A 22957-nucleotide genomic window follows, 5' to 3' on the forward strand; every position below is an offset into this window, starting at 1 on the left:
CCGACAATCCCGAGACTGGCGTAGCATCATTGCAATATAATTACCGCTAACACATACATATAATTGTTAGTTGCTATGGGGACATTTGTGGTCCCTACACGTTAAAACATTTGCCTACCGCTAAAATAGCTTACAGGCCACCGGTGATTGAATAGAATACTTAAAAGCTTCAAGAAATACTTTACTACCTAACTGGTTACTTCGATTTCTGTCTTCAATGCATCGATGGTATAATTCAGACTCCGACAAACTGGCCCTACTTGAATTGAGCTCTAGATATAAAGTAAGAACCCATTAAATAATGCTCTTATTAACTTACAATAAATAGCCGTAGGTAAAAGTTTAAAACAATTCCCAAATGATTAGTGTTTATTTATTATTATTATTATTGACGATGCTATTGTCTACGGGCTCGCTCCGTGGGTCTAGCTGCAATACTCTTTTTAATGTTACTAACTTAAATAATTCATTACTAAACGCACAGTGTGCAGGTTTCTAGCTTCTTTTAAATAAACCAAGACCAACTGAGTATTAAAATACCCCCATGTTGTTGATAGAAAACGTGTAGTACCTACTGTGTCGAGACAGGTTTTTTTTCCCTACCTAGGCTAGTGACCTCGAGGGGTCATACTAGATTCACCGAACGAGTAAATGAGCTCAGGGGGCTCTAACCTGGGGACGGGACCCGTTCCGAACACATTTATGTGTTATTATAATGTAGTCGATATCATCAATTATATCATCGTCATTCGTTGCCGGCTGACATCCGAGTTTGCAAGTCTGTTTCTGTTTTTAAATACAAGGTCAAACAATTCTATCTCTCATCAACCGAATGATCATGGTTCTATACTCTTCGTATATACTGTGTTACTTATAATATTTTGTATTCAAGTTTAACAATATTTACTATGTGTATGTGCATTACTATAATTCTCATGTTGTATTTGTTATTTTAGCTGTTCTACACACACTCATCACTTTTAATTATTATTCTCATAATCCTCTCACGGGTCTGCTGGAAGAGATTTCTTAAAGAAATAAGCAGTGCCTTTGTACATAATTTTCCTATTACTCTTTACTATGTCTTCTCTTTTGTGTGTACATAAATAAATAAATCAAATAGTTCACATTCCACTTGAGTGAGTTCTACTTAGACGAACCGAACCCGCACGAATCGCGATCCACTATTTAATCCGCTACCGTACGTGAAAATATTCCTGCGATATCGTTAATATGGTTTAAAAAAGTCGATCCAATCTTGTGATTTCCGTTTTTGCGTAGTTCCTAATATTATAGTACTATAGTTTTATAAAATACTGGTGGTAGGACCTCTTGTGAGTCCGCGCGGGTAGGTACCACCGCCCTGCCTATTTCTGCCGTGAAGAAGTAATGCGTTTCGGTTTGAAGGGTGGGGCAGCCGTTGTAACTATACTGAGATCTTAGAACTTATATCTCAAGGTGGGTGGCGCATTTACGTTGTAGATGTCCATGGGCTCCAGTAACTACTTAACACCACGTGGGCTGTGAGCTCGTCCACCCATCTAAGCAATCGTGATCGCGTCATCATGTAAATATTATTAAAATGAATGCGAACTGATACCGGAAAAGTGTTTTGGATCGCGTTTACGACTCCCGCAAACCTCGGAATAAACTAAAGCTCTTATTACTAAGGCACAATGAACGTGTCCTTCAATTTGAATTCTTGTATCATGATGGGTCCGATATAAAAGTTGCGCAACACTAAAATGTTATTGCTTATATAAATTATGTAAGTACCATGCTTGATGTGAATGTTTAACACGGTTTTATATTAATAGACATTCATTAGTTTAAGGCATGACTTAAATACACCACTTTGATTTGCCGTCTCTTATACAATTTACGACAGTATTATTACGGTTGAAGTTAAAGGACACCATTTAAATGAATAAAAAGTAACTCGTAAAAACAAATACAATCCAAGTAAAAAACGACCTTAGAATATAATAAAATTACATTAGGGTAAGACCGATATTTACAGATTTCAACACAAATGTTGTACACCGTTTTGAGGGTCGTATAGTAAAGTAACCTTAGGAAACTACAACAATATAAGCAAAGAGCAAAAGCTGAGAGCCAGCGCCTCGTTCCCACGAAGTGCCTTAACTTAGTGGATACATTTAATTTTACTAGTGATCCCCTGATAGTCGAAATTCGACTATAATTAATTGAGATTATAAGGTTGTACACTATTATCATTCTATTTTCAAAGACTATTATACTTCTATAATCACAGATTTCGCCAAGACTATACTTTAGAGACAAATATGAATAAAGACAAACAATATTTAATCTATTCTCAAATTGAACACAAACTATAAGCAATAAGAAAAGTTTGACAATAAGCAAATAGTAGGTATGCATGCATGTGTGTATGTCAAATACATTATAGTGTGTGTAATGGTTTTATTTATTGATTTAATGTATTTATTATACAGAATTAAAAAAAATATCAACATTCTGCACTCCTCTCTATTCTCTATAAGTGTGGCAAATTTCATACTCCTCCGTCCGCGCAATTTTCGTAAAAAGGGGTACAAAGTGTTTGCTTCACGTATTAATTTAAAGATAATATTTCTTATAGTCCAAACGTTGCTTGACTAAAATATTAAATTCATGAGCAGCAATTGAACGTTTTGTGGAATCTTCAAAGAGCTATTTTTTTTTAAATGCGAGCCGCCATCGCACCTGCTTCGCCAGTCTATTTTTGTACCAAGTATTCGTACATTAAAAGTATAGACATCATATCAGGAAACAGTTGCTTTCTTTGTCTCGATACCAAAACAGCATTTTATTTATCTCCGGGGTAACACGGGCGCGTGTTCATACGTCATTGATGAGACCTAACCTCTATGTTTCAGTGAATACCTTACCTACGACAACAGCGACCATTACAACTCTAATTTCCTTATTATCACTTTAGTAGGCTGGCGATTCGGCCTTCATCTAACAATAACAACACAACTATCGATACAGCAAAACAATTTACCACAACCCCGTTAATTGTAACTTTTGCAAAAATTAAACCACATAGGTACTTTTAATTTGGGTAATGTGTGGGATTTAGAATCAATAAAAAAGTGTTTCTAAATCGACTTATGTAAATAAACGTAGTTTTTGGGTTTGGCTTGTTCGCTGACGTATGGTCGATCTAGGAGGACCGGTTTTTGGCTTCGTTCCGTTCTGTAATGGATTTGGCTAATTAGAGTTCTGCGTTAGTTCAATATTTGTAGTTGCGAATTTTTATTTATCAACCACTTATAAAACACATCGTTAAGAATGTAATAAAATACTAGACTAGAAGAACTAGAAAAGAAATAAGAAAATACTAGATAATAATAGATAGATAGATAATAAAATAGAAAATAAGAAGAAAATGCTAGACTAGATAAAAAAATACTAGACTAGAAAACCGACTACTAAATAAGAAGTGTGACAGTGTCAGCTCACATGGGTAACGTATGCGTACAGTCGGGTTCTGCAATAGGTAGGTCTTAAAATCGAAGTTTTCTAAATGATTTTCAATTCTATACAAAAAATATCAATTAGTATCCATGAACTAGACGGAACCTTATTGCTAGTTATAGATTCATTCTTACCAAAGAACCAGCCGACTGTCTCAGAAAACGGAACTCGCGGCGCCCCGCGGTCGTGTCATTGTTTAATAACAACTATTTAGCTAAGCTTGTATGTAACGAAAGAAATTAACTTCTAAATTTTATGTAATAAGGGCTATTTTTATTTATTTCTTCAAAATTAAAGTATAGTGAAAGTGAAAATTTAGTTTTTGCCTTGAAGCTAAGGCCGGCTGTTGTGCTAGCGTCTCATCACGCTACATGACGTTTGAGGTGAGCATGTACATAGTGACTTTACTTTAGTTCCAATGTTTTGTATTCTTAATCATATTATTTTAATACTGATTATGCAGTTTTAAAGATTTATCTGTTCCGTGTTTTTAAGTCTTCTAGTGATAGAAAATGACTAAAAGCACTGACTTAATCTATTACTATATAAAATTAGCAAATTTTAGAATAAATAACATTTACGGCTTTGCGTTTTAATATGTGAACTCTCGAAATTTGAATCTTCGCTATTTTCAAATAATTATAATATTGTAGATCATTGACAGCAGCGTAAAAGTATTTTTATCCTCATCTTCAGTATAAAGTCGTTTTCAATTTAATGATATTGATAAATGTGTAATAAATTGGAGAATCAAAATATATATGTGTGTATAACTTGAGTTTATGTAAATTTTTCATAACATCTTCTGCTTATTTCTGCCGTGAAGCAGTAATGCGTTTCGGTTTGAAGGGTGGGGCAGCCGTTGTAACAATACTGAGATCTTAGAACTTATATCTCAAGGTGGATGTTGGCATTTACGCTGTAGATGTCTATGGGCTAAAGTAACCACTTAGCACCAGGTGGGCTGTGAGCTCGTCCACCCATCTAAGCAAAAAAAAATAAAAAAAAAAAATTGGGCCTCCACTGACCTACTATCAAACGTATGCATTACAACAATTAGTGTATCAATAAACTTACCTTTAAACAGTAAAAGCTGTAGAAGGGAATGCAAGGGTGCCCTCAAAATATGTAGATCAAAATAAATCTGATTATGCAATTTTTTTCCGATCCATTTGCAGGTAGTCACGTCGCGCTTGTCTTGTTTCTTTGTTCGCGTTATATTACAATAATACAGGTTTATTAGTGTGAATTTAAAATCTAGAGACGAATTAATTAGGTACTCTCTTCATTTTTTGAAATCAAATAGGTATATTATTGTTCAAATATTTTACCTATGAAATGATTGCGTTACATAATTAAGGACAGTTCACACCCCTTTGGTGTTAAGAGGTTACCGGAGCACACAGTACCACCATCTTGCCCCTTTTTGTTGCAAAGCAATCGTGCCTTACTGTTTGATAGGCGGCCAGTCGTTGTGCAGTGCACTTCGCTGCCTCTCCGCTGCCAATGCTAAACGTTACGAGCTATTTTATAATTATTGTCCTAGTCTAATGGATATCTCGTTCGGTGTACTTGTATCGAGGGCTGTGACATTGCCGATCGGCAAATCCCGGAGACGGGTATCAATTTTTCTCAGTCTGTATATGCCTGACACGTATAAATTGCTTACTTTCACGACGAATGAAGACATGGTGTAAAATGTACAGATCTAAAACATTTAAGAATTAATGCATATATCAGCATCGGGATCAATGCGGGCGCGCACGGGTTGAGGCAGACGCATTCTCCTCTATTATTAAGACGATGCTCCTAGTCGGTGGAGATCATGACATGTCAGACCATCGTCAGCATTCATGTTAAAAATTAGGTAGATGAGTTGAAGTTAGGTAGAAAACAATAAGACGAGCTTGTCAATTCCGAAGTTGACTAGGTTAAGGAAACTGGGGCCTTGCGTCTACTGATCAACCGCAGAAGGAGATACTAAAAATAACCACGCGGCTTTATCTTGCGTTTTACTAAACTCGCCATATATTATTCATAATTAAGCGGAACGTGTACTTTTAATCATATCTTAGAGTCGCGGACGCCCGATAATTAGTAATAGTTAATAAGATTAGACCGTCGGTCTTCGTTTGAACAAAAATGGACGAACGAGTAATAAAGTTTCATTAGAAAACAACATTTAAATGTCAGGAAACAGTTAAATATTAATGCATAATATGCAAAACTGAACACGGATATGTGTTAAATAAAAACATCGAACTATATACGTATAGTTATGCTAAACGTAGAATAAAAACATGAAGACTCGAAATAGACTGTTCGATTAACGCGAATATTTGTGCGAGGATATTGTACCTACGTTAGGATAACGTCCAGAGGTTATCCTAGCTTCACTGGATGTATAGGTGAGCTCGTGGGCTCAACCTTAGAAAATTTACCAACATTAGCCCTAGCAAGGGAATCGGAATCGCGACTCACTGAGAAGATCGGCGAGAAACGTTGAACTGTAACTGGGTTGGCTACTCTATGTAGATAAGTGTAAGAGCACGGAGCCCTTATTATAAAAAAAATAAGATATTCATTAAAAATACTGTTCACCACCACGTCAGCACAACTTGTCGTATTTTGTTGGTACTATGACATAAACCCTCTCCGGAGTGTCATGAGCAATTGTATGAAGTTTCACACAATCTAACGAAGATTAAATATACAAAAAAATAAAATAGATTTAGTACCTAGAAATGAAGTTATATATATTCTGTCTTTTTCCGAGAGAAGCCTTCACGGTCTTCTAACTGTTCTATAGATCTTGAACAAGTAGGTACGTAACTGTGTTTGAACTGATTATGCATCTAACATATTGTATTCACCAACGACTACAGCTACGAAGGATAACCCGCCGAGTTTCTCCTCAGATCTTCTCAGTGGGTCGCGATTCCACGCCGGTGGTTCATTAAGCGAAGCACTGCTCTTGCTAGGGCAGGTGTTAGTAAACTCGTGGAGGCTGAGTGAGCTCGCCCTCGACAACATGTTAATAGTTAGATTATTACCAGGTTCCACCCCTAGCGTGCGAGTCCGGCAGCAGCACGCCGGAGTGTTCGTCCAGCGACGAGAGCACGTGTGGCCCGTACGCTAGCGAGCACAGCGACCCCAACCCTGCCCGGCCTGATGACGGATACGAGGTCAGTCTACACTACATAAATACAATCCGTCATTCCGAATAAACAGGGCTACTGGTGGTAGGACCTCTTTTGAGTCCGCACGGGTAGGTACCACCACCCTGCCTATTTCTGCCGTGAAGCAGTAATGCGTTTCGGTTTGAAGGGCGGGGCAGCCGTTGTAACTACACTTGAGACCTTAGAAGTTATATCTCAAGTTGGGTGGCGCATTTATGTTATAGATGTCTATGGGCTCCAGTAATCACTTAACACCAGGTGGGCTGTGAGCTCGTCCACCCATCTAAGCAATAAAAAAAAACCTATTAGGCACTTGTTCCTACCCTTTTAATGGCTGTAGTTCCAAGTGTTGGTGTGGGGTCGCAGCGTAAGCCGTAGCTGAATCTGGTCATAGTATTGCGGCAGAAATCGCCAGTGCGGTAAGAACACGTGCGGTTGCAGGTGCTCACAAATATACAACATCGTTTTCCCATTAGCAAGTCTTAAAAAATCCACCCACATTATTAAATTAGGATAATTACGTCGTACCTAGCGACGACCTCGACTTTAAGCTATTACATTTGTAATTATTAAAATGTTTCTCACGTGACTCATGCAGTGTAGTATCATTTTTAAATTAAGATGCTTAAAAAAATGTTGCAAATTCATTATATTTTGATCGTTATTTTCTCATAGTTTCCGTTCGTTGTGTTTTTACAGTTTATAAAGTGAATGGAACTGATAAAGCAGTTTAGATGACACTGCGATTCGCTACCCAGTGTTGATTTTGTTCAATTTTATTTTGACAGGCGGACGTAGAGTTAGGTAAACTTGATATAATCGAGACATTCAAGAGTCGAAGGCTCTCTCCCACGATGTCGGCTCTCACAGCGAACCCTGGTAAGTCATACGAATATGATTAAAACACTATTGTTGAGAAATATAAACTTGAAGCGACAGTCTTCTGTGTGCAGTAAAAATATGTTATATCTGTCGCGGATTTTTTGTAACTTATTAAATGTTAAGCTAATAATGGTTTTCGATACGTTCAAAGCTAGTCCTTGCGTTACTTAACTACATAGTATAAAAAAAGTCGCTTTCTCTGTCCCTATATCTGTCTGTCCCTATGTATGCTTATGTCTTTAAAACTACGCCACCGATTTTGATGCGGTTTTTTTTAATAGATAGAGTGATTGAAGAGGAAGGTTTATATGTATAATAACATCCATTAAATAGTGGAGAAATCAATAATAAATTACAGTTTCCGAATCGGAGCGAGGGCGGGTCGCTAGTATCTAATATAATGAACCCACCTTTTGTAAGCGCCAAGGAAGCCATTGTCGGTGGTCGGTTCTGGTGTGACACCCGGCACTGTCTGTTGCAGGCCTGCAGTCTCTGCCGGACGCCGCGCCCCTCGAGTGCGCCGAGTACACCAAGAACGGCGACATGGCGCACCCTGAGCTGTGCATCATTGTGGTCGACATACTCACACAGCTCATTGATAAGTGAGTATAATAACCGGCAAACTTCTTGAGCATTTGTCGACGTAGTGGGGGTAAGTTTGCGCATGGTACACTCACGTGCAAAAACATTACTCTGCGTCATAATGCTATTAAATTATTAAAATCAACATATGTATTTATTTATATATTTATTAGAACATCAACAAAACATATAGGTTAATAATTGTAATAATTTAATCTTGGGGTAAAATAGATATTCCTTCTATTAAGTCAAAACTAGAGCTGTTGCCAGGTCTTGGTTCAGTTGAAGCGAAGCTGGTATTTGTAATTTTTTTTTCGTTATCATAATCTTGACCATCATCATCATCACTGTTTTCATCACCCGAGTCGCTATCATCGTGATGAGTCGACATAGGGCTCATCGGCGTAGTTTACAACTCGGTCGATTCGGTCTTCTTTTTTGTCTATAATTAATTATTTTTTGAAGATATTCGATTCGTAGTAATCGAATGTTACTTTTTTCATTTACCAGCTTCCGATTATTTTCTGTTCTTTTTTTCCATCTGAAGCCTAGCTCTTTCATAATCCGTCGTAAGCTTAATTCCGAGCCATTAAAATTTATATCTTCTTTAAATTTTTCGAAGCCTTTCTACGGTATGGAGTTTCGCTGCTTGTTATGTAGTTATTATGATTACATCTTTTTATTACAGATTGAACGAAACTATCCATTCCGGTAACTTTCTTCTTCCCTGATCTTTTCTTACCCGGAGTCCGAAACACGGCGAGCAAGCCAGAGCCTTTAGCTTCGTTAATAATGCACCTAACAGTACTCACTGATGTTTTTGTTGCTTCCGAAGTCTGTTTTAATTTTTCCATATCATTCTTCCCATGTTTTATAAAGAAGCAATATACGTCGTACACAAATTTTCTACCCTTTCTTTTAAGTACTACACCAGTTTGTCACGGCATAGTGTATGTTTTATAAAAAATCAACAAACACTCAACAAATAGCAATGGCAACAAAGTCCACAAGCAATTATAACAAATAACTTAACGATTAATAACGATAGACTTTCCACTGTACGCAAGCGTACTTTTGGGAGCAAGCGGAATGAGGGCGCGGTGCGGGACGCAAGGTTCGACTGATCTACCAATAACGCGCTCGATACGATTTCCCCTGCCGTCGCGCCTCACCCTCACCACCAAAGTGATCTAAAATTCGGTTCTGCGCAGTCAAGGTCATTTGCTCACGAAGTTTGCCGATTACTATACACATCGGCACATTTGACTCATGGGTATGGGTCTCTACTAGCAGGTAGCTGCTAGCTTTCCTGTGGCAGCAACCTTCGTATTTCTCTCGTGAATAAGTCTTTTTGGTAATAACTTAACATCAGGTAGAAGGACCTTGTCCACTGGTCTAGTGTGCGGTCAGTATTAGTCAGCATGAGTGCTCACCATCATTTTTTTCCCGAAAAATATACCTTCTGATTGTTCAATTAATTAATAAGAACAAGACAGCCATTAGTACAGCACAACAAAACTAAATTGATTAATATGAATCCTTGATACCAGTTTTACATTGTGCGCACACTCATGTTGGTTCTTCTGCTGCTTTATATTGCGACGGCCCCCAGGTTGATGGGCTCGAAGTGCCCGGAGGAGGGCGCGGGGCTGGAGCGCGTGGGGGCGGCGCTGTGCCGGGCGTGCTGCGCGCGACTGTGCGGCGCCGCGCCCCGCCCGCGCCCCGCGCCCCCGCTGCTGCTGCGGCTGCTGGCGCCCGCGCACGCCGCGCTGCTCACCACGCACCACCCCTACCGAGGTACACGTCTAGCACTACACGCCTCACTGAGCGGTAGGCAGCGACTTGGCTCTGCCCCTGGCATTGCTGGCGTCCATGAGCCACGGTAACTACTTACCATCAGGTGGGCCGTATGCACGTCTGCCTGCTCGGGCAATATATATTTTTTTATTTTATTTAAACAAAACATTACACCGGTATATAATATTCATACCTTTTCTCCTTCATATCAAACATGTTTTAGCATTGTTTCCTTCCCGTTGTTACAGAATTGCAGCGCAGTGTCTTGGAACTAATCTACGCGTTGGCTTCCCAAAGCATATCGGCCCCAGAGCTGGCTGCCTTCTTGAAATTGTTCACAGCAGAGAAGCCACCGTTGACGCCCTTATTGTCAACGCTGCAGAAACTATTTTACAATGCAACTTGCAACACGCCGGATTGCATACTCACTTTTCCAATTGACATGAACAATAAAGGTCAGTCGGACATAATTTTCGTTTACGAATCACAATGAAATTTGAAAAAAACGTGTCAGTTATGAGAGAAAAATAAAAATAGTGTCAACAAGAGAAATTAATCAACTATTCGTCTACATTCCATATCTGTTGATGATGTCGTCACGGAAACTGAATATGCTTCTTATTAGCGGGTACTGGATCCCATAGACACTAGAGTGAATGCCCCAAGTCTGGACCTTTTGAAGAAGAAATCGCCAGGATGCCACGTACCCGCGCGTATTGAAATATACCGTATGACCAACGCAATAGAGTGGGTGGGTATGATGTCGGGTGTGCTTTTTTTTTTGTGCGTAGGTGGTTGGACGATTTCACAGCCTTCCTGGTGTTCAGTGGTTACTGGAGCCCATAGACATCTACAACGTAAATGCGCCACCCACCTTGAGATATAAGTTCTAAGATCTCAGTAAAGTTACATCGGCTGCCCTACCCTTCAGACCGAAACGAATTACTGCTTCACGGCAGAAATAGGCAGGGCGGTGGTACCTGCCCGCTCGAACTCACAAGAGGTCCTACCACCAGCAAAATAATAAATAATAAACACTAACAGAAGGCGTGCAGTCGCTGACGCAGGAGCTGAAGCAGCTGGTGCTGCACGACGCGACCTCGCAGAGCCAGCTCGCGGAGAGCTGCGCCCACAGCCTGCACGTCTCGCACCTCAGAGCCGGTCCATACCCTTACTCTTATTATTTGCTTTCTGCACACTAACTGAATCCGACTGTCGCCCGTTGAAAACTAAATCCGTAGTTGTAACCGTGAGCACTCGTGAACATTTCAACTTACTGACGAAAGACCTATAAGGCTGACACATAGTGATACGTGTTCCATTTCCAATCTGTGACCTTTGGTGTGAGGTTCACGTATGACGGGGTGAAGGGGCTCTTGAGTGTCGATCAGAACGTGTCCGCCGTCCATCTTCAGTAATGAGGTCGAAATCTTAGTTGTATTTGTACTACAGCCGACTCACACCTCAAGCCGAAACGTATAATTGATTCGCGACAGAAATGGGTAGTTGGTGGTACTGTTACACACTACTCTACAAAGCAGCTTTGCCCTAATCAGCTCGTTTACTAGCTCATTGTGTTTTTCCATTAGAGTCATCATTTTTAGCTTTCTTGTAAAATCAAATCGTATTGAAAACCAGTTAGAATCTGGAAGCCGTCGCGAGCATACATAAGTTAGAATCTGGAAGCCGTCGCGAGCATACGTAAATTTGAGAAGTCAACAATAGTGTTGTAAAATTGTGAAATCTAATAAAGACAGTTTAGTCGTGAAAAGTTTTTGTGTTTTTTAAAAAAGAAGTTTGAGAAGGGCCGTGTAACAAATTGGTGTCAGAAGTGGGATACCAGAGAAGAAATCTGAGACAGACCGTCAAAGATTCTGGTATCTCGAATCCGAGCCATCAACTTCAAGAACGACCGACAGTAAGCCTTGCCCTAAGGACAAGCCTGCGTCTAAACACAACTCAAGAGGACGACGGTAAGCCTCCGCTGTTAAGCGTGAGCCCGCTCCAGCCGCGACGTGACGCACAGAGACGACAGTCCAGCTGCTTCTCCAATTCTAACTCACCCACCATCAATCAGCATCCAGAACATAACTACCAGCATCCTGCTCCTGACGAGGCAATGCGGTACGGCGTGCTTCTGTGAGTGCTCTACACTTCAAATTCTCCGAAAAATTTCAAAGTTCTTTAATCTTAATTTTAATTTTCTAAATTTATATTTAATTCTAACCTGTATTTCAAGTGCTATTTTTGTATTCCAATTTTATCCAGCACATCATAATTCAAACCTAAATGTCAGTCAAATCGGAATCTTCAAAGAAAGGCGAAATGACGGACAAAATTACCTTATCCTTTTTAACCAAATTCATCAAAACTTATAATGGGGACAGAGAATCACTCCCCGCGTTTTTAACTAATTGTGACAATGCAATGTCCTTAGCTAGTTCGGATCAACAACCCGTCTTATGTAAATTTATTATCTCACAATTAGAAGGAAAAGCCCAAGTCGCATGTAGTCTAAAAACGTTTACTAAGTGGACGGAACTAAAAAACTTTTTAAGGTCAACCTTTGGAGAGAAAAAACACTCCATTAATTTACTTTCTGATTTGCAACATTGTAAACAATTATTAAATGAGGATGTTACTAAATTTTCCTTAAGAATTGAACAAATATTAACGCGTATTCATTCTAACATTCATTATAGTTGTAAGGACGAAAGGGAGCTTCTAGGCAGAACCGCAGTCATGGAGGATCTTGCCCTTAATACATTTTTATTGGGATTAAATCCATCACTATCTAATATAGTTCGTTGTAAAAATCCAACAACCCTCAGTGACGCCATACAATATGCCATTGATGAGGAAAAAATATTCAATTTATACAAAATTAACACAAAATCCCAAAAACAATGTTCAGTCTGTAACAAAGCGGGCCATACTTCTTCAGAATGTTTTAAAAATAAAAAACCTTTTTCAAAAAACGTTTTCCAAATTCATCATCAAAATAATTTTAATAAAAATCAAAAACCTAATTCAAATAATTCTTATATTAAAACGTGTAATTATTGTAAAAGAACCGGTCACACGATTACGGAATGTCGCAAGCGTCAATTTAACGAGAATCGCCGCGAAAACGCAAATTCCGCGCAAAACGATAACTCGTATATTAGGTCTCATGTTGCACCTGCGCAACCGTGTGAACAAGAAAATTTAAACTAAATCGGATTTCGTTGCCGTGTCCTTCGAAATCTAATCAAAATCATAAAGACACGACTTATACTAAATTTTCTAAATTCACGACTCAACCAAAGGAATTGAGTTCTTCTAACTTCACGACTCAACCAAAAGAATTGAGTTCTTCTAAATTCACGACTCAAATAAAAGAATTGAGTTCTCCTAACTTCCCGACTCAGCCAAATAAACTGAGTTCTACCAAGTTTATACCTCGACCAAAAGAGTTGAGTTCTACTAAATTCACGACTCAGTCAAAAGAATTGACGAGTTCTACTAATGATAAAGAACTAAATGATAAAATAACAAACAAAAAATTTTACTCAAATTAAAAAACCAATCAATACAATTCTAATTTTATTAATTCTAAATTCATGACTCAATCAAGACAATCGAATGATAACAAAAATCAGGGCCTTACTCCGGATTCAAAAAATAATTTACCTAATTCTAACTTAGTTACAAATCCTAAATCTAACTTATGTACGAAATTAACGATTACAGTAAAAAGGTGTCTTTACCTCGTATTTACTTAAATTCTAAACATGCCTCTGAAAAACTATGTTTCCTTATTGACACAGGATCCACCATAAGTATTATAAAAGGATCAAGTTTATTAGAAGTCCCGAATCTCTCGAACGAAATCGTGAAATTAAAAGGGATTAATAGTTCAGAAAATCCTGTTGAAACATTAGGTACTTTCGAAATGGAATTTAATTTATATAACGAAACTTTTAAATACAAATTTCACCTTACAAATGACGATATTAATTTAAATAATTACGATGGAATTATTGGTAGCGATTTTTGCAATTATTTTAAATCGAACATCAATTATTTTTCTAAATCCTTATCTGTAATGAATCATTCTATTCCTATCATTTATACTCAACCAACTTATATCATTCCGGCTCGTTCCGAAGCCGTCATTGAATGCACAGTGTCAAATCACGTGCCCGAGCTTTATCGTAATAACGAAGCTCTTGTTCTAGATCATACCTTATGTGAAGGTGTTTATGTCGCTAATTGCATAGTTACGATTAAACAAAATAATAAAATAAATAATTCTATTTTAAATACTACAGAGAGCGATATCGAAGTGAAAGATTATCACGTAACGTTAACGCCTCTCGAACGCGAATGTTTTGATTACGGATCTTGTTTTAATATTAATTCTAATGTAACTTCTAAATCTGATCGTATTAACAAAGTTCTAAGTCTTATCCGATGTTCTCATTTAAATGATGAAGAACGTAAAGTTCTTTTAGAGTGTTGTTCACAATATACAGATATTTTTCACATCGAAGGTGAACCTTTAACTTTCACAAGTGCTATTGAGCACACCATAAATACAGGCAACGCACCTCCTATCCACGTTAAGTCATATCGTTTTCCTGAATGTCACAAAGAGGAGGTCGATTCTCAAATTCGTAAGATGTTAGAACAAGACATCATCCGACCTTCTATTTCACCCTGGAGCGCTCCGGTTTGGGTTGTGCCCAAGAAAATGGACGCTTCCGGTAAACGAAAATGGAGAATCGTTATAGATTACCGACGCCTTAATGACGTTACCGTTTCAGAGACTTATCCGCTACCTCTTATTACAGACATTCTAGACCAGTTGGGTCATTCTAAATATTTTAGTACGCTGGATCTTACAAGCGGATTTCACCAATTACGAACCAGCGCTCAGGACGCCCCAAAAACAGGTTTTACAATTAGCACTAATTCGAGCATGTCTGGACATTACGAATTCACCAGAATGCCTTTTGGGTTGAAAAATGCCCCTGCTACTTTTCAACGTCTTATGAACACTGTTCTATCAGGTCTACAAGGCCTCCATTGTTATATTTATTTGGACGATTGTATCGTGTACAGCCAAAATCTTAACTCGCACATTACCAAATTAAAATTGGTATTTGATAAATTTCGACAATTCAACCTCAAACTCCAACCAGACAAGTGTGAATTTTTAAGACACGAAGTCACTTATCTTGGCCATATTATCACCGATAAAGGTGTTTCTCCTAATCCCGAAAAAGTCAAGGCCGTTTCACAATTCCCAATTCCGAAAAATCCTAAAGAAATAAAATCATTTTTAGGCCTCATAGGTTATTATCGCCGTTTTATCGAAAACTTCTCTAAGTTAACTAAACCACTTACTTCCCTCTTGAAGAAGGATGCTGACTTCCTTTGGAACAAGGAACAGCAACACGCATTCGAATTCTTAAAAGAAAAACTAGTTACTGCCCCTCTACTTCAATATCCAAATTTTTCAGAACCTTTTAATGTTACTACAGATGCAAGTAATTACGCCATAGGCGAAATTTTATCCCAAGGTCAAATAGGCAAGGATAAACCAATAGCGTATGCATCACGCACTTTAAACAAAGCCGAAGGCAACTATTCCACCACTGAGAAAGAGCTTTTAGCCATCTTATTTGCTGTTAAAACTTTTAGGCCATACTTATACGGCAACAAATTTAAAATCGTAACAGATCACAGACCTCTTGTGTGGTTATTTAATGTAAAAGACCCCGGTAGTAGGCTTATTCGCTGGCGTCTTAAACTCGAAGAGTATGACTATGAAATAGTTTACAAGCAAGGTCGTCTTAACTCTAACGCCGATGCTTTATCTCGTTGCCCTATCAACGCTATAAATATAAATAATTTGAACAATCTTAGTTATGAAAAATATTTTAAACTTCAATTTATAAACAAACTTCCAATATCAGACACTGTTATCGAATAATGTACTGAAAGTCTACATTTATCTAAGTTTAATACAATCGCTTGCCCAGTTTCATTAGATTTTGATTATTCTATACCTCACTGCGAGGATATCTTAAACCAACTCGAAAATACTGAAGAGTTACTAAATTCCGAACGCGAACTTCTTACAATCAAAGTATTAAAATAAAAATAAAACTTTCTACTTCTTATACACTAAAGTTCATCATTACGAAGAGACTCATTTTAGAGATATTTATAATTTATTAATTAAACTAAGAAATATGTTAATAGAGTGTGAAAATATCACAGATTTAGCATTACCAGATTTTTCAGACCCATTCTCTAAATTAAATTACACGAAAGTCTATAATATAATTTCCTATGTTTTCCATAATACTAATATCAAAATACATATTTATAAAAATAAATTAATTTATCCGACTCCAATAGAGTCCCTAAAATTTAAAGGAAAACCACGATTCACCTATCGCTGGTCACCCAGGATCACAACGCATGTATAAGCGCATTAAAGCTATGTACTATTGGAAAGGTATGCGTTCTGATATTGAACAATATGTAAAAAGCTGCAAACTTTGTCAAATTAACAAACCTCTACGTAAATCAAATAAAGCTCCGATGGAGATCACGTCTACATCTACTAAGCCGTTTGAGCGGTTAGCCTTAGATGTCGTAGGCCCTTTGCCCGACTCAGGTTTTCAAAATTTCAAGTTTATTCTAACTTTACAAGATGATTTAACCAAATTCACGAGTGCTTACCCTATGGTTACTTCTACTAGTGAGGAGATAGCTCGTAATATCGTACATTTCATGTCTTTGTTCGGTTTTCCAAAAACCATTTTAACTGACCTAGGTACTTGCTTTGCGTCAGAATTATTTAAACAACTAACTGAAATCTTAAAAGTAAAAGCTTTATTTGCAACTCCGTATCATCCTCAAACAAACGGAGCTCTAGAACGCTCACACGCTACTTTAAAAGAATATTTAAAGTCTTTCGTTAATGAAAATCAAAACGATTGGCATTGCCTATTTATTTACTGCAATATTAGCCTATAATACTACTCCCCATTGCACTACTAATTATACTCCACACGAGTTATTATTCGGTTACAAACCGTCCATTCCAAGTTCTTTATATGAAAGCACCAGTAACACAACCTATAATGAATATATTCGCGCATTACAATATAGAATGCGTTTTAGTCGCGAAAAAGCGATACAAAATATTATTAACAGTAAAGAAAGGTCTAAACAATACTATGATACCAATTCTCGCGAAATTTTGTATAAAGCTGGTGATATGGTATATTTAAAACACCATCATAAATTGAGAAAAGCTCTATCGCCCATATGGAAAGGCCTTACAAAATTACTAAAGTACACAATAAACATAACGTGACCTTACAAGTAGGTCGTAAACAAATTAAATATCATACCAACGAAATTAAACCTGCTACAATCTAACTTCTACGTCTAAACTTATTCTATGTGTTTATTTTCAGAATCTTATGCTGTCATGGCTCTTTACGCCACAGTCGCGCCGAATCGAATATTATCCCTATCGCGCATAGTCCCGGAATTTATTTTGAACCTACGACACATAAGTTTTTATAACGACTATTGGAAAGTCGTCACGCACATTGACCTCATCTTTCTAGAACCTTATCTTAATAAAATACAAAATCTACTACAAGATACTCTTAACCTTTGTAATAAAATTCAGTCAAAAGATTTAAGTTTGTGTAATGACATATCTAGTCCCACTGAGGTCCTAATTCAATCTAATTTTAATAAATTAAAATCTTTATCGCACATTATTGATTATCGACCAATGCACAAGGTCAAACGCTCTCTAGAATTTGGAGGCGAAATTTTAAAGTTTTTCTTTGGTACATTAGACGCAGACGATGCGAGGAAATACGACGCTGCGATCGAATCATGTAAAAAGAGTGAGACAGAGATATTTCACTTAATGAGAGATAACATTCATATAATAAAGTCTACTATAAATAATTTTAATACGACTATCTACAAACTTAATCAAAACGAGATTAAATTGAATTCTCAAATAAATAAAATGAACGAAATATTTTCTCAAATTACAAAAACTGATAATCTATTATTGTATAATTCTAAGTTAATAATTTACTTAATATTATCGAAAGTTCTCTACTAACTATTTCAAATTTTCTAGACACTACATTAAGTTCTATATTATTTTCGAAGGTTAACATCCTACACCCTAGCGTAATTAGTCCCCTTAGATCTTTATAATGAATTATTTAAGCATAGTAATCAAATAAATAAAAGGCTAGACTTTCCAGTCACCCTAAATATTCAAAATATTCATTCATTGATCGATGTTTCTAAGCTTAGTTCTTATTTCTATAATAATAAAGTCATATTCGTATTACGAATTCCTTTAATAATTCCAGACAAGTTCGTTGTTTATAAAAACATACCTTTACCTACACCTCACGATGAGTCACATCGCACTTTCGCTTTAATTAAACCGTCTAACTCGTACATCGCTTTAAGTGACGATAGACTGCATTATGCTATGCTGGATAATTTTGATAATTGTAAAATGATAAACAATAACTATTCTATATGTGAATCAATAACTATATACTCAAGTGTAAGTAATCCTAATTGTGAATCTAAATTATTAACAGAGGTTATTCTTTCATTGCCCTCTGAATGTATTTCTAAAATTTTATATGGTCAAATTGATATTTGGCAAAAACTACTAAATAACAAATGGATATACGTTCAATCAAATAAAAGTAAACTTACTATCAAATGTAATGACGTCATCCATGATTATTCTATCGAAGGAACAGGAATTCTTAAGTTAACAAACAATTGTATCGGTTACTCTAAGACCATTCAACTTATACCAACAAATTCTCACTCTTTTATTATTAAATCTCCTTTAAATATAAGCTTTGATATTACATCCGATGATTGTTGTAAGAGAGACATACTTAATGAAAGTTTACCACATTTGTCGCCAATCTCTATTAGCAAAATAAATCTAGATTCCTTGAAATATGCGACGCACCAAATGGACAATTTAGAAAATGAATTAAATAATATTGAGAAACAATCTCATTTGATTAAATATGGTTCATACTATTCTACATTTACTTATATCCTTATCGTGTGTTTGTTTCTATTTTTAATGTATAAGATTTACAGATATTTTAAAAACAAAACGTCCAATTCTGTATGTTGTATTCAAATATTTAACGGATGTTATAACACAAAATCAACCAATAAAAAATCTAAAGTTTCAAATTCTATCGAGATGACTGAGATGTCATCCAATGATGAAGATAAAATGTCTATACAATCTTTGCCAATTAGGCAGAAGCAGAATTATAAATCTACTATTTATAATAAGGATCAATCCTCTTCAAACAGAAATCTAAATTTTTAATAACTTAATAAAAAAAAATATACTTATATTAAACATGAATAATATTTTATATAATTTTCTAATTCTAATTTTGAATGTTTTATACAAGTTTAAACATACATTGTAATGTTAATTTTAATACTAATTCCTAACTTTAATTTTATAAATATTATTAAGAACGAATTTTCAATATTTTCTGTTTTATTTTCTATTTTCAATTTAATGATTTAATGATTTTGTAATGACTCCTCAAATTTTATATTATTTTCGTTTAACTATGCTTCATCTTATTGAGGATGAAAGCTTCGTCAAAAAGGGGGAGCTGTTACACACTACTCTACAAAGCAGCTTTGCCCTAATCAGCTCGTTTACTAGCTCATTGTGTTTTTTCCATTAGAGTCATCATTTTTAGCTTTCTTGTAAAATCAAATCGTATTGAAAACCAGTTTAGAATCTGGAAGCCGTCGCGAGCATACATAAGTTAGAATCTGGAAGCCGTCGCGAGCATACGTAAATTTGAGAAGTCAACAATAGTGTTGTAAAATTGTGAAATCTAATAAAGACAGTTTAGTCGTGAAAAGTTTTTGTGTTTTTTTAAAAAGAAGTTTGAGAAGGGCCGTGTAACAGTACCCAGACCACCAGAAAACAAGGACTTAATACGAGACAGTGAAGGAATAAATATTAGTAAAAGTTAAGTAGAAAAAATAAGACTAAAATACTACTACGGACGGATGACGAGCGACTGGCAACACTGACTCTGCGGGGTCGGGAGCGCCTTACGAGTAGTTCGAGGAAGGGGTGGAGGGGCGGACGCGACACGCGCTCGTGTGCGCTGCCTGCCCCCCTGCCACTAATTACGCAGGCATGAAAATGCACTTTTATACAGTGCTATTCCTTCATTGTAAAAATAGTCTGTGTTATACGTATTTCTTTAAAAAAAGTTTGTTGCTGCACCGCGGCACAGTACGGTGGTTGGATGAGTGTGGTGTGCGCAGGCGTGACGTCGTGCTGGGCGCGCGGGGCGGCGCGGTGCGGGGTGGAGGGCGCGGGCTGGGCGCCGTGGCTGGCCGGCTTCGCGCTGCTGCTGTCCGGCCTCACGTACCGACCTCACGCCTCCAGTACGTATCTACTACACATTAGTGCCGTGCTTATTTTCAAATTCACTCGATCGTCTAACATAAATACGGAAAAGCCTTACATGTACGATCCCAAAAGGTATAATGTACTATTATTACCTTAAACTAAGCAGAAAACAAGTCTATATTCGTTACCAACTGTAAGCTTAATTTTATCAGATTCATATATTGTGGGCTCTCATGTTATCTAGAATGAATGAAAGATGTAGTTAAGTACCATAACTACTCGACTACGCGGAAAGTGTAGCAAGCGTGATTAACATTACAAATTGACGCCACGCTAACGGGCCCGACGCCGACTTCGTACATTGATTCCCGAATTTCGGTGCTCAAAATTTTTAGGACCCCCCTTTAAACAAGTTCCGAACATTGAAATTTGTACCTTGATATTTTAAGCTATAATGGTTACTATTTTACTAACATGTTCGTCAACGCTTTTAACAGAAGACATAAATGACATTCACGACGATTCCTCGGACGTGGAGTCTCCGAAGAGGAAGTCTCCGACGAAGGAAGCAACAAAGCCTTCCGAACTCTCGCATGTGGTCTCCATCGGACATGACTCTCTCATGTTCGAGCTTTGGCTGGACACTGGAACCGGTAAGTTTTCGCTATAGCGCTTTTCTCTGCCGCCGTGCTGACGCGGGTCGAGGATACTTCGGCGTCAACGGTGGTGTCAGATGGGTAAAATTTAACTTAATGATTAAATAGGTTTTTTCGCGTCAACGAAATATACTTTCAACGTATTAATTTAACAATAGGTATATAAATGAAAACAGTAGGAGAACAGCATCATCTATTGGGTTTATTTACCCTTGACTATTTATTGTGATAATTAAACTCGATCGAACAATTACCACTCCACCTAACACGTGATGCTCACCCACGACGGAGTCGAAGTAAGGAGCACCATTTTTCAGTGTAATAAAAAAGTGTCCCCTGAAAGGGAGCTAATTAATGCGGCGCCATAGTAGCAAGTGGCACTGGTCGTCGTTCTCGTCGAAGGATTCGACGAGTAAATTAACCCACAGACACAGACCACTGAGTTTCTCGCCGGTTCTTCTCAGTGGGTTGCGTTTCCGATCCGGTGGTAGATTATGCGAAGCACGGCTCTTGCTAGGGTTCGTGTTAGCAACGTCGTCAGGTTTGAGCCCCGTGAACTCACCTACTAGTTAAGGTTACGCTGAAATGGCCTCTCAAGGCTCTCAGCTAGGTAGGAAAAAAAAGCAAGTGGAAGAATTTTAAAACCAGCACCATGAACACTTCAGTTCAATTTAGTACACTTGACTCCTACACTATTCCGGTGCTGTTTCGGAGAGTCTACGGACTATAGGTCGCAGTTGACAAGTAACACAAGGGCGGTGCGGTCGGCAGGCACGTTCACGCTGCGGCTGTGCCGGCCGGAGCCGGGCTGCAACCGCGTGCTGAGCGAGGCGCGCGGCGTGGGGCAGCTGGCGCCGCGCCGCTGGCACTGCGTCGGACTCAACGTCGCCGAGACACTCCGCCAGCGCCGCGTGCACGTGCAGGTCACCCACACTATATATCTAAAACACGGGCATGCTTATTTATTTATTTTTAATTCATTTATTTGTAGGTTGTAAGATGTATAAAGGCTGTGTAAGCAAGAAGCAATGTTTTTCTGGCGGTAGCTATCAGAGGAAAAAGATAATGACAATTGCCTGAATCGCGCTAACGACATTTTCAACATAAGCTTGCATAGTTTCCACCGCACGTGGGCTCTCTGTCCATGGAACAATATCACCCGCTCGGTGGAAGGTCTTCCCTGTCGTTACTTCTAAAATTCACTTCAGCACTATTCATTAACAGAAAACCAGCCGTATAATATATACACATATATAAACTCATATATATAGGATAGGCACACGCCAACTTTGTGTCGAGAGTGGGCAGTGTGCAGCGTGCACGTCTGAGGTAAATATTCTCCTACATATTGTGATATACCACAATTTACTTTACAATCTTAAACTTAAAGTATAGAATTCTTTAAAGAGTTAAAGTTACATTAGAGAAGCGATGCTGTAAACTTTTTAAACAATATAAAGTTCGTTTGATGTTGTAAAGAGTAATTTCATTGACAGGTCACAGTTTTCATAGACGGCTACGAGTGCGACCCAGTATCGTTGCCAATTCAGGGTAAGCGCTACATAGTACTTTGTGTTTTGAACCGCGCCGGCTTATATCACAGCTTCGGTGTGTCGGCTTGCAGGCATCCTGGTCCGCAAGATCACCCCGACGAGCGTGGTGCTGGGCGACGCGCGGGCGGCGCGCGGGGCGGGCGCGTGCGGCGCGTGGGACGTGTGCGGCGTGCACGTGTACCGCGCCCCGCTGCTGTCCGCCCGCCGCGCGCTGCTCCGCGCCGCCGCCCCCCCCGACCTCGCCGCGCAGGTACGCCCGCCCGCCCGCGCCGCCCAGGCTGCTCCACCCTCACACATTCAATAACTCTCCCATCCTCCTAA

General features: G+C 38.2%; 1 protein-coding gene and 1 pseudogene across 1 annotated transcript in view; both read left to right on the plus strand.

Moving 5' to 3' along the window:
• Positions 1–22957, plus strand: part of mv (lysosomal-trafficking regulator mauve) — an 80975-nt gene that overhangs the window by 25882 nt on the left and 32136 nt on the right. The window contains 11 exon segments of the mRNA XM_089732146.1: positions 6561–6689; positions 7472–7562; positions 8047–8167; positions 9760–9944; positions 10193–10399; positions 10989–11105; positions 20340–20462; positions 20925–21080; positions 21855–22006; positions 22580–22634; positions 22708–22886. Of these exon segments, the coding sequence (XP_089588272.1) occupies positions 6561–6689; positions 7472–7562; positions 8047–8167; positions 9760–9944; positions 10193–10399; positions 10989–11105; positions 20340–20462; positions 20925–21080; positions 21855–22006; positions 22580–22634; positions 22708–22886 (1515 nt within the window).
• LOC149501863 (uncharacterized) lies at positions 17388–20309 on the plus strand (annotated as a pseudogene).

The sequence above is a fragment of the Bombyx mandarina genome, chromosome 12, assembly GCF_030267445.1.
Source record: "Bombyx mandarina strain Sakado chromosome 12, ASM3026744v2".
Taxonomy (NCBI): domain Eukaryota; kingdom Metazoa; phylum Arthropoda; class Insecta; order Lepidoptera; family Bombycidae; genus Bombyx; species Bombyx mandarina.